Source organism: Bos taurus, chromosome 1 (genome assembly GCF_002263795.3).
Source record: "Bos taurus isolate L1 Dominette 01449 registration number 42190680 breed Hereford chromosome 1, ARS-UCD2.0, whole genome shotgun sequence".
Taxonomy (NCBI): Eukaryota; Metazoa; Chordata; class Mammalia; order Artiodactyla; family Bovidae; genus Bos; species Bos taurus.
In genome coordinates, this window is record NC_037328.1 from 117454764 (window position 1) to 117466873 (window position 12110).

The window sequence follows — 12110 nt, forward strand, 5'->3', positions numbered from 1 at the left end:
GAGACAGCAGATAGATTAGTGGCAGCCATGTGGGGAGGAGGAGGAGTAACTGTTACTGGGTACAGGTTTCATGTTCTAAAATGGATTGCTGTGATCACTGCACACTTCTGTGAATATACTAAAAATTATTGAATTGTACACTTGAAATGGGTGAATTGTATGATATGGGAATTATACCTCAATAAAGCTGCTAGCCACCCCCCCAAAAATATGATAGATTGTTATCCAAAACCCCATTAGCCACTTTGGGTTTTATTTTGTTCCCCTCCTGTAATCACCTTCATCTAGGGCTGAGGAGAAGAAAATAACGTCTTTGTTTTTCAGACCTCCTGTTGTGGTCATTTCCAAAATCTGGTCGACTACATCTGTGAAGAAAACCAAAAAATCCAGAGCTCTAAAGCTGAATTAATCAGTATTAACCCTCATGCCGCCCACGGCAGTGAAGTTGACAGACTCAAAGCGAAAGAAAAAGCTTTGCGGAGGTAACAGTGAGCCTTTGATATTGGAACTCAGATAGGCCCACTTAATTAGAAAGCCTTTTTTTTTTTAAGATTTACTTACTTATTTATTTTTGCCTGTACTGGGTCTTCGTTGCTACGCGCAGGCTTTCCCTAGTTTTAGCGAGCAGGTGCTACTCTCTTGCTGTGGTACATAGGCTTCTGTCTGTGGTGGCTTCTCTTGTTGCACAGTGTGGGCTCTGGGGTGCAAGCACTTCAGTAGCTGTGTCCTGTGGGCTCCGTAGTTGTGGTCTGAGGGCTTAGTGGCATGTGGGATCTTCCCAGACCAGGGATCGAACTCATGTCCCCTGCATTGGCAGGTGGATTCTCAACCACTGGACCACCAGGGAAGCCCTAGAAAGCCTTTTGTAAAAACAAACCTCATTTTTTCAAAGCAGATAACTTTGTAGATGCATTCCCAGTGAAGAAACAAAAATTGGCTAAAGCAAACCTCGTGCAGTTCCTGGTGGATGTCATAAGAGTCAGAAGGTGTCAGAAACTCAGTGAGCTCACTGACTTTTAGAGTAGAAAATTTACCCATCCCAAATTCTCAGGGCAGTTGGGAATTCCTATTAATATATTAGAGAAATTTGTCCACCAAGTCCAGTAGAAACACACATGCACTGAGTAAATGACTGGGTTCACAAGTAATAACAGATACAAAGAATAAGGAACGGCATGTAAACGGTAAAAATTATAGTATACTTCTTTTTTTGAAAGAAATAGAATGGTGGCTTTTATTCTCAACTGGTGGAGAGGGGAACACCTTATGCTCCTGCCTCAAGAACTGTGCGCCTAAGGCAAGTGCTCACAGTCAGGAGTTGGTGATGAGGAGACAAACGCGACAGGGTCTAGGTTTCTCCCTTTTGCTTTGTTTCAAAGACCGTCATAAACTGGCATCAGTAACCCAGTAACTGCATCTGTCAGCTTGGAGGCTCTGAGGCCTTCTTTCTGACTTGTAACTACAAGGGAAGGGCTGTTATAAAGGTAAACACTGGATAGGGGATGTGTTTAGCATAGAGTCAAGTGAAGTGTAGCTCCTGCAGAGTTAGGGGGCAGAAAAGCAAACTTACTAGCAGCAGTTACAGTAAAATAAACTCGGAATGTTCAGGCCTGCTCACTGTTCTCTTTATCTTCTTTGCTCTCAGAGAAGTGAAAAAGAAAAACTCATTCGTCTTTTTCCCTTTTCACTGCTACAGATTCCCCCGTTAGTTTATTCCCTCCATATCAATGGAGGAAGGGAAATACATGTCATTCTTTTCTGGCTGAGGACAAACTTCAATTTTGCTCTGTTTGAAAATGACCAGCTGTTCAGTCCAGAGACCCATCTATCTCCTACTTCAAATTTTCCTTGAGACATGAACCCCAAGAAATCTTTATTGGGGTGATGAGGGACAGATGGTCAGTCTTCTGTAACTTCTTTAATGCTTACACGGGACTCGTAGACACAGTGGGGTCATGGAGTTCTTGACCTGTTCTATTAAGGGGCTCTGGGGTGACTTTTGTGGTTATTCCTGCTGGATCTGTTTGGAGGAGTGGCTGTAATCTCTTTGGGGGTTTGGGTTTTTCTCTGCACATCGTGTTTATCTTGATGTAAATCTGTGTCATCTGATAAGGGTCCTTCTGTCCAGGTTGGAGATAGTCCTTTGAATAATGTCTTTTTCAGAATGTATAATCCTTTGGTTGCAGGTCACGGGGCATCTCACGGTTAGAGGCGGCTTTATCCAATGAAATACATATGAGGTTTGTCAGGGTGGGGGCAGGAAAAGCCAAGCGGCTGGCTTGGATTTCTTATAGCCCTTAGCTAACTGGGGCCTGAAATCCTGCATTCTGAGAGTTTCCTCTAGGTTCACCACAGGGCTGCAGTCGAATGAAGGCCTGGTGGCAGCTATTCCCCTTTGTCAGGGCCTGCTGACCCACATTGAACGGCTACAACCGCTGATTCCATGTCTCAGGTCTTTCCTTCTTGGTCATGAATGACCATTATCCTCCTGGAATTTAGGCTCTGGGTCCTGCTTTGGAGTCATCTATAAGTGATTCACCACCACCTCCTCCTTCTCCCACCACACTGTAGTATAGTATTTTAAACTTGGAACACATTTCAGACTTGTGCATCATGTTTTTAATTTTGTAGAAAACAAGAACGACAAATGGCCAAACACTATGAAATACTAGCAAAAGAACAGCCTACTTTCTCTGAAGAAGGTAAGTTCCTCAAAGCTGATGTTATAGATCAGGTATACATCAGAGAGCTCATGTGTTTGACCGAGGGCAAAAACTGATGTATTTTAAAAGTAATATTAAAATTTTTCATTTTGGTCAATGCCTCAGTCAAAATGGCTAAAAAGTCAGAAAACCCCACTTTTCTATCACCTGGCTTTTGAAGTTTTGAGTCTTCAGTCCACTGCTGTTATTGACTGAAATAATTTAGCAGCATATATAGAGCACTGACTTCGACTGGCTTCCCTTGTAGCTCAGTCGGTAAAGAATCTGCCTGCAATGCAGGAGACCCAGGTTCAATTCCTTGGTCGGGAAGATCACCTGCAGAAGGAAATGGCAACCCACTCTAGTATTCTTGCCTAGAGGATCCCATGGACTGGGGAGCCTGGCAGGCTACTGTCCATGGGGTCGCAAGAGTCGTACAGGACTTGGTGACTAAACCACCACCAGAGAGCACTTGGGAGCTTTCCAGGTAGCACTAATGGTAAAGAACCCGCTGGCCAATGCAGGAGACATAAGAGATGTGGGTTCAGTCCTTGCGATCAGAAGATCCCCTGGAGGATGGAATGGAAACCCTCTCCAGTATTCTTGCCTGGAGAATACCCATGGACAGAGGAGCCTTGTGGGCTACGGTCCATAGGGTTGCAAAGAGTCAGAGATGACTGAAGCGACTTAGCACATAGCGCATTTTACAGAGAGCTAGAACGAGCTTTTGAGTTCATTGTCTCTCTTTTAGTAAAACATACATTCCATTTTGTTTCAAGCTAGGATATGGAAAGTCTGTCAAAAATGAATCAGATTCCTTTCTTATAGATGGGCCCCATTGGTCAGCTGGCCAGTACAGCTGCAGTACTAGTACAACTGAAGGGGCATCAATTTTAGAATCAGAAGTTCTAGAGTTATATTCTTGCTTTTCTCCTTATAGGCTGCACAATTGGAGTTAACTTTTATTTTTAATATTTCTGAGCATCAGGCTCCTCTGAAACTCAGAGCTATTGAAAAATACTTTGAGAACATATTTTTTTCCCCAACTCAATCCCTAGTATGAAGTTCCTTGGGATTCAATTCTTTCCTACTAAACCTATGGCCAAAAAATTCCACATAATGAAAATCATTATTTTTGTTCTTCCAACGAAATGAGAATGTTCTCATTTTTTTAACAAAAGAGGGCCCCTCAATTTAATTTAATGAAGCTCCTGATTCTTCTTTCATTAAAAAAAAAAGTCCAATGGAAAAAAGTGTCCAATGAATCAATGCATTTGTAATAGAGTTTGAAATTTCATTTTAGAAGAGAGATTTTGGAAAGTTTTAAACATATATATATTTTCGTGTGATTCTTGTCCCATTAGATGCAAAACACTATAAAACAATTTCTTATCAACTTTCGGTGGATATTCCAGAAATAGAGTCAGTTAAGGAAGAACTAACTGATTATCAAGTGGACAAAAGAAACATATCCATTGTTTGCTGTGATTCTAGGATAGCATGTGGAAAGGTAATTAGATTGTAATTTTTTAATTTGCTACTCTTTAAAAACCAGTTTTACTTAAAATTATAAAAGCTGTCTCGATGAAGATGGTGGCTTGGTTACAGGACACGTTTAACTATTAGTCATAAAGAATTGGTACAGACTTGGCCTTTTAACTTCTACTTTAGAATAATGGGCTTCCTTGGTGGCTCAGTGGTGAAAAATCCACCTGCAATGTAGGAACTGTGGGAGATACAGGTTCGATCCTTGGGTTGGGAAGTTCCCTGAAGTAGTGTGTGGCAGCCCATTCCAGTATTCTTGCCTAGAGAATCCCATGGACAAAGGAGCCTAGTGGGCTACAGTCCATAGGGTCACAAAGAGTCAGACAAGACTAACGTGACTTAGCATGCACGAACGCAGACTTTATAACAATACCTTACGTGTGTCTTATGAGGGGCTATTTTGGTTAAAGCCTTTTTACTTTAAAATGTTATCACTGTATAGTGAGGAACATTTGGAACCCTTTAGAAACCTAAAATCAATGGTAGAAAATCACCAGAAGTCTTAGCCTCATCCCCAAAATCATGATTAATATTTCAATATTATCTAGATCTGCACCGCCCAATGTGGTAACAAATATTTCACATGGCCATCCAAGTTTAAAGGAATTAAAATAAAATAAAATTTGAATTTAATTCTTCAGTCACACTAGCTAAATTTCAAGTGTTAAATAACTGTGTGTGACTAATGGCAACCATATTTCAAGGCAGTTATAGAAAACTTTTATGGTCAATAAAAGTTCTATTAGCACTGTTCCAGAGTTTTTAAGCATAGGTTTTTGTTAACAGACCTGTAATTATATTACATGTGTAATTTTTTCTACTTTTAACTTTGTGTTATTGTGTTACTCACTCAGTTGTGTCCGACTCTTTGCTACCCCATGGACTGTAACCCACCAGGCTCCTCTGTCCGTGGGACAACAGTACTGGAGTGGGTTGCCCTAATTTTCAACAATTTTCCCATGATACTATATAGCTTACATTGCTGTTGTTTAGTTGCTAAGCTGTGTCCTACTCTTTTACAACCTCATGGACTGTAGCCCTCCAGGCTTCTCTGTCCATGGGATTTCCCAGGCAAGAATACTGGAATGGGTTGCCATTTCCTTTTCCAAAGGATCTTCCCAACTCAGGGGTCAAACCTGCATTTCCCACATTGGCAGGGGTATTCTTTACCACTGAGCTACCAGGAAAGCCCATAGGTTACATTAACATCATTTTAATATCTATGAGCCTTTTCATATAGTATCTAACCATTCTACTGATATTGGAAATAAAGATTATTAAAAGTTCTTTTGTTTTACTAAATAGTGTTGCTTTGAATATCCTTTTGTATAAATTTATTTTTATATAAATATAGAATCCGCCTGCAATGCAATTTGATTCCTGGGTCAGGGAGATCTGCTGGAGAAGGGATAGGCTGCCCACTCAAGTATTTTGGGGCTTCCCTAGTGGCTCAGATGGTAAAGAATCCGTCTGCAATGTGGAAGACCTGGGTTCGATCCCTGGGTTGGGAAGATCCCCTTGAGAAGGAAACAGCTACCCACTCTAGTATTCGGAGCTGGAGAACTCTGTGGACTGTAGCATGCCAGGCTTCTCTGTCCATGGGATTTTCCAGATAAGAATACTGGAGTGGGTTGCCATTCCCTTCTTCAATATGCAGAGTATATTATGCAAAATGCTGGGCTGGATGACTCACAAGCTGGAATCAAGAAGGCTGCGAGAAATATCAACAACCTCAGATAATGACAGAGAGAGTTGGTGATGGACAGGGAAGTCTGGCATGCTGCAGTCCCTAGGGTCACAAACAGTCGGACACAACTGAGCAACTGAGCAACAACAACATTACAAAGTATAGTAATTAAGATGGTGTAGCTTGGGGGCAGGATAAACAAAAAATCCATGATACAGAATCAAACTTATACACACACAGACATCTGATACGTGCCAGCAGTAACACTGCAAGGTAATGGAGAAAGGAAAATGTTCTCAACACCTGGTGCTGGGACAGTTAGATATCCATAGTTTTTAATGAAGTTGAAATAATATTTCATTCCCAGTGGATTAAAGACTTAAATGTGAAATGTAAAGCTACAATGATTTTTTAAAAAAATAGGTGAATAGCTTTATTATTTCAGGTTAGGGAAAGATTTACTAATTCTAAAAAGCAGTATCCATAAAGGAATTGATAAAATTTAAAAGAAAAGCCAAGAAGGGAGATATTTTATAGCACATATGATATACAAAGGGCTTTTATCCTAAATGTATAAAGAATTTTTATAAATCAACATGAAAAAAAAGTCTCCCTAGTAGAAAAAAATGAACTAAAAAAAACTTGACCACTTCTCCAAGAAAAAAATCCAAATGGTCAATAAACATATGAAAAGATGCTCAGCCTCATTAGTAACCTAGGAGAAGAAAACTGAAACCATAATTAGAGATCAGTGTACGCCGGCAGAGGAGCCTGGTGGGCTACAGGACGGAGCGGCTAAGCACACACACACACACACGTATGTACATACCTATCATATTGGCTAAATAAATAAATTGTAAAGTCTGATACTACTGAATGTTAGAAAGGATGTAGAATAACAGTCACTACAGTTTAGCCTGTAGTGGGAATGCAAATTGGTACAACAGCTTGAAAATCATTTTGGCAGTTTTTTGTAAAGTGAAAGACACATATCCTTTTGTAAAGTGGAATTCAACAATTCTTCCTCTGGATATAAGATCTGAGAGGAACTGGGTACCAGCATACATGCAAACAAGTGTTCAGAGTATCATTATCTATAAGCCAAAAACTGGGAACAACCCATATACCCATTAAAAATACAATGGATAAATAAATGATGAAGTCATACAATAGAATACTATACACAGATGGAAGCTATTGGACTCTGGCTACACACTGGGGCACATATGAATCTTACAAATGTAATGTTGATTAAAAGAAACAAAATATAAAAAATTCCCATTATATGATTCCATTTATGTACAATTCAAAATGGGAAAGAAACTATATTGTTTAGAGATCATAGAACACTGACTTTGGGTTAGCACACAGGGGACTTCTAGAGTTTTAGCACTTGACCCAGATGGTAATAACATGGATGTTCATGTTGTAACTATCCATTAACAAAATAGCATATTTTAGTGCTTCTCTGAATGTATTTTATATTTCATAAAAATGAGAAACATATTATCTTTCAAAATAAATGGCAACATTTACATGAAAATTTAGATTATTTCATTGTTTAGCCCTAGGAATTCTTATATCCATTTTATTATAATTCAAGATTAGGAAGAAATAGAATTAAACTGAATTTTTAGTTCATTATAAAACATTGTTGGGTACAAATTCATTTTCCTATTGAGTATTACCTAGATAATAAAATAGTTAGGCTTAGAGCTATAACACAGAATCTCTCTCAGTATTTCTTTCTTCATCTTCCCATATTTCACTAGTATTTTGCTCAAATGAATTTCAAGAGCAACCTTGAAGAGACACCAGATGCTACAGCTTATACTAGAGTGTAAAGTCACTTTATTGAAGTATAATTTATAGTGAAACTCACTTTTTTTATATGTACAGCTCCATTAATTTTGATAGTTATAAAATCACCTCTACAATCAGGATATAGGATATCTCCATTGTACTAGAGCTGGGTTTTGTTTTTTTTTTAATCTTCTGTTTTCACAGCAATATGTGTATAAAGTAAAAGTAGATAAATAAAAAATAAACTTGGTTGAAAAACTGGCATAAGACCTGAATAGACATTTTTTTTTAAAAAGACATAAAGATGGCCTTACAGGCACATTAAAAGATGCTCAACGTCACTAATCATCAAGGAAATGCAAATTAAAACCACAATAAGATATCACCCTCACAGCTGTCAAGAATGGTGTCATCCAGAAGAACACAAATAACAAATATTGGCAAGGACGTGGAGAAACGGGAATCTTTATACACTGTTAGAGGGAACGTGCATTGGTGCAGTCACTACAGAAAACAGTATGGTGTTTCCCCAAAAACCTAAAAATAGAATTACCATATGATTCAGCATTTCCACTCTTGAGCGTATACATGAAAAAATAAAAATGCTAATTTGCAAAGAGACATGCACCACAGTGTTCATAGCAGCATTATTTATTGTACAATAGCCAAGACATAGAAACAACCCAAGTGTCCATCAACAGATGAATGGATAAAGAAGACGTGACATATACACACACACACATACATATGAATGGCCTTACCCTGGTGGCTCCAATGGTAAAGAATCTGCTTGAAAGGCAGGAGACACAGGTTCAGTCCCTGCGTTGGGAAGATCCTCTGGGGAAGAAAATGGCAACCCACTCCTGTATTCTTGCCTGGAGAATTACAAGGACAGAGAAGCCTGGTGGGCTACAGTCCACAGGGTTGCAAAGAGTTGGACACAACTGAATGACTAACACACATAGATATGAATAGTACTCAGCCATAAAAAAAGAATGAAGTTTTGCCATTTGTTGCAACATGGATGGAAGGTATTTGACTAAGTGAAATAAGTCAAAGACAAATACTGCCTTGTATCACTAATATGTAGAGTCTAAAAGAAAATAAACTAGTGAATATAATGAAAAGCAGACTCATAGAAAACAAACTAGTATTTTTCAGTGGGGAGAGGGAAGTGGGGAAGAGCAAGATAGGGATAGGAGGTTACGAGGTACAAACAACTATGTATAAAATAAATAAGCTACAAGGATAATACTACAGCACAGAGAATACAGCCCATATTTTACAATAAGTATAAACGAAATATAGCCTTTAAAATTGTGAATCATTCTGTTGAAGCTTATATAATATTGTACATCAACTATACTTCAATTTTTAAAAAATACCTACCATGTGATAAGCTCTTTTTAAGTGTTTGCTGTTTTGATGAGAACAATTACTTAAAATATAATCCTGACTAAGGAATGATGCTAAAGCTGAAGCTCCAGTACTTTGGCCACCTCATGCGAAGAGTTGACTCATTGGAAAAGACTCTGATGCTGGGAGGGATTGGGGGCAAGAGGAGAAGGGGACGACAGAGGATGAGATGGCTGGATGGCATCACTGACTCTATGGACGTGAGTCTGAGTGAACTCCGGGAGTTGGTGATGGACAGGGAGGCCTGGCATGCTGCGATTCATGGGGTCGCAAAGAGTCGGACACGACTGAGCGACTGATCTGATCTGATCTGATCTGAAAGCCTAAGCACTCTATCTTGTCCTACTGAATACATTTTTTTTAACTTTTGAATAAATTAAAAAAGACAAAAACCACAGACCCTTTAAACAGAAAAGTAATGTCAGATTTTTGCCAGAAAGGTTTTATTAAGTTATCTGCATGGGTTAGGGACAATCTTTAATGGTTCCTAAGGATTGTCCCCTGTTGCTGATGCAGGACTAAAAACTTAAGAAATGGTTTGCATCACTATCTAGCAAGCAAGAATGTCTGTTGTCATCACATAACCATCCTTTTGTTTTCTGCGGCGTGTAGATCGTGACGAATGAGCTCTTTGAAAAGCACTACAAACATGGGAGCAAGTTTCTGACTTCATTTCCAGACGGGACAACGCAAATATTGTATCCTTTCTTTTAACAACTTATTTTCATTAGCTTATTTCTTCACAAAATGAAAGCTAAAGAAAAAAAAGATTTAAAAAATATGAAGGAAAAAGATAGATATGACTAAATCCTATCACGCAGAGCAAAGCTATTAACATCTATTTATACATCTTTTCTTATTTTTTCCTAGGAGCAATTATATAATTCTTTAAAATTAATTCTAAACAAGTTCATTATTTTATAACTTGCTCCCTTTACAAAATAATATTAGACAATAAATACTCATAAACATTATGAGTATATAATATGCAATAAATACAGAGATACTACATCATCTTTATATGCATATGGTATTCCATCATAGGGAGGAACTATAATTCCTTTAATCTATCCACTATTACTGATCAAAGCTGGTTTCACAATTTGGGGCTGTTTTATACAATGGCTAAATGAACAGCTTTGTGCATACTTTGCTGCATACTTATCACTTACTTTCTTGAATTAAATACCTAGAGAGAGAAATTCTGGGTAAGAAAAAAGCTTTACTAGATTTTGTCCCCCAGAAAATGTGTACCAGTCTACACATCCATGAGCAGTATGTTGTTTTTTAATACAAAAATTCAATATCCATTTTATGGAACACTAAGTTATTGATCACTTGAACTTCTGCCTGATGGCCAGGCCATTTGCTATTTGGACACAAAGGCCATTTAATATCTCTGGGAAAGTAAAACAAAGCTATGAAATTAGGAGGAGTTTTTGGTGAACTAAGGGCCTCACTTTGTAGGAGAAAGTCATTTTTAGCCATAGTTACCTACGTGTTTAGTCAAACCCCATCAAGAACCCAGAAAAATGACTTTATGGCATAAGAAGTATAAGGAAGTTTTAGTTCCCCAGCCCTATAAGAAAGAGAGTAGGTTTTTCTTTCATTATATCAAAAAATTTTTAAATAACTTTCCAACTTGTAGCATTACTTATCATTTCCTGCCCTGGCTTTAATTCTTTTTCAATCCTTTGAAGACTAAGGCTGATTTTCAAAATGATTCAGAATCAATTTTGTGTTTACTTCACTGCTGGACTTCCAATCCATTTAGATAGGACTGAATATTAACAGTTCGTGAATTATCCTCAGTATATTCATTCTTTGATGCTATTGTAAATGGAATTATTTTCTTAATTTCATCTTCACTGCTTAGAAATACAATTTTTTTCATATATATTGACCTTTTAGTTTACAATCCTACTGAACTCTTTTGTTAGTTCTATGACATTGTTTTGCACTTCCCTTAGGATTTTCTTTTATACAAGAGCATGTTTTCTGCACTTAGAGATAGTTTACTTCTTCTATTTCCAATATAGGTGCCTTCATTTCTTTTTCTTCCATAATATTTTCCTGATTGGAACCTCCAGCATGAGGTTGAATGGAAGTGGGGAGAGTGGACATTTTTGTTTGCTTCCTGACCTTAGGGGGGAAACACCTAGTCTGCCATCAGTAAGTGTGACGTTAACTGTGGGTTTTTGTTAGACATGACTTATTTGGTTGAGGAGGTTCCTTTCTATTCCTAGTTCATTGAGTCATTTATCACGATAAGGTATTGGATTTTGTCAGATGCTTCTTCTGTGTCTGTTGCAATGATCATCTCTGTTTTTGCTCTTTTCTCTATCAATGTAGTATGTTCCCATTAATTTATTTTTAGATGGTAATCCAACCTTGCATTCCTGGGATGGACTCCGGTTTGTCGTTGTACATATAATCCTTTTTATATTTTGCTAGATTCCATTTGCTGGTATTTTTGGTGAGGATTTTTGTGTCTCATAAATATATTTTGATGCACACACAAAGCATAAAATTTTTTAGTAATTAACGGTGCTTCCCATTCATTTTCAGAATGCTTTATAGCTTTAAAGGACTCTCTCATAAGTTAAATTTATTCTCAGGCTAGTCAAAGACCATTAGAATAACTCAAATGACCTTAACTGATCTCAGTTACCCATCTGGAAACCTAGCCATCATCCGAGTGCCCAACAAGATAAATGGTTTCACTTGTATAGTCCAAGAAGACATGCCCACTAACCCTGCAATCCTGGCATTGCTAGATTCTTCTGGTAGAAGTTCCTGCTATCATCCCAATGGAAATGTCTGGTAGGCTTCTAGATTCCTCCTGCAGGCATTTTGTTTCTCAAGTTTCATGAAATTTTATTTTTCCTTTTGTTTTTTCAACTTTTTTGAAATATAACTGACGTATACTAGGTAAGTTACAAGTGTACAATGGTTAT

The 12110-nt window shown here is 37.9% G+C and overlaps 1 protein-coding gene across 3 annotated transcripts in view; it reads left to right on the plus strand.

Annotated features, from left to right (window-relative positions):
* The window catches only part of ERICH6 (glutamate rich 6), a 49802-nt gene that overhangs the window by 21616 nt on the left and 16076 nt on the right, over window positions 1-12110 (plus strand). For all 3 annotated transcript variants that reach the window (XM_003585694.6, XM_024995916.2, XM_059888909.1), the window contains exons 8-12: window positions 325-482; window positions 2632-2702; window positions 4067-4212; window positions 9766-9851; window positions 11821-11976. In XM_003585694.6, the coding sequence (XP_003585742.1) occupies window positions 325-482; window positions 2632-2702; window positions 4067-4212; window positions 9766-9851; window positions 11821-11976 (617 nt within the window). The remainder of the gene's footprint in view (window positions 1-324; window positions 483-2631; window positions 2703-4066; window positions 4213-9765; window positions 9852-11820; window positions 11977-12110) is intronic.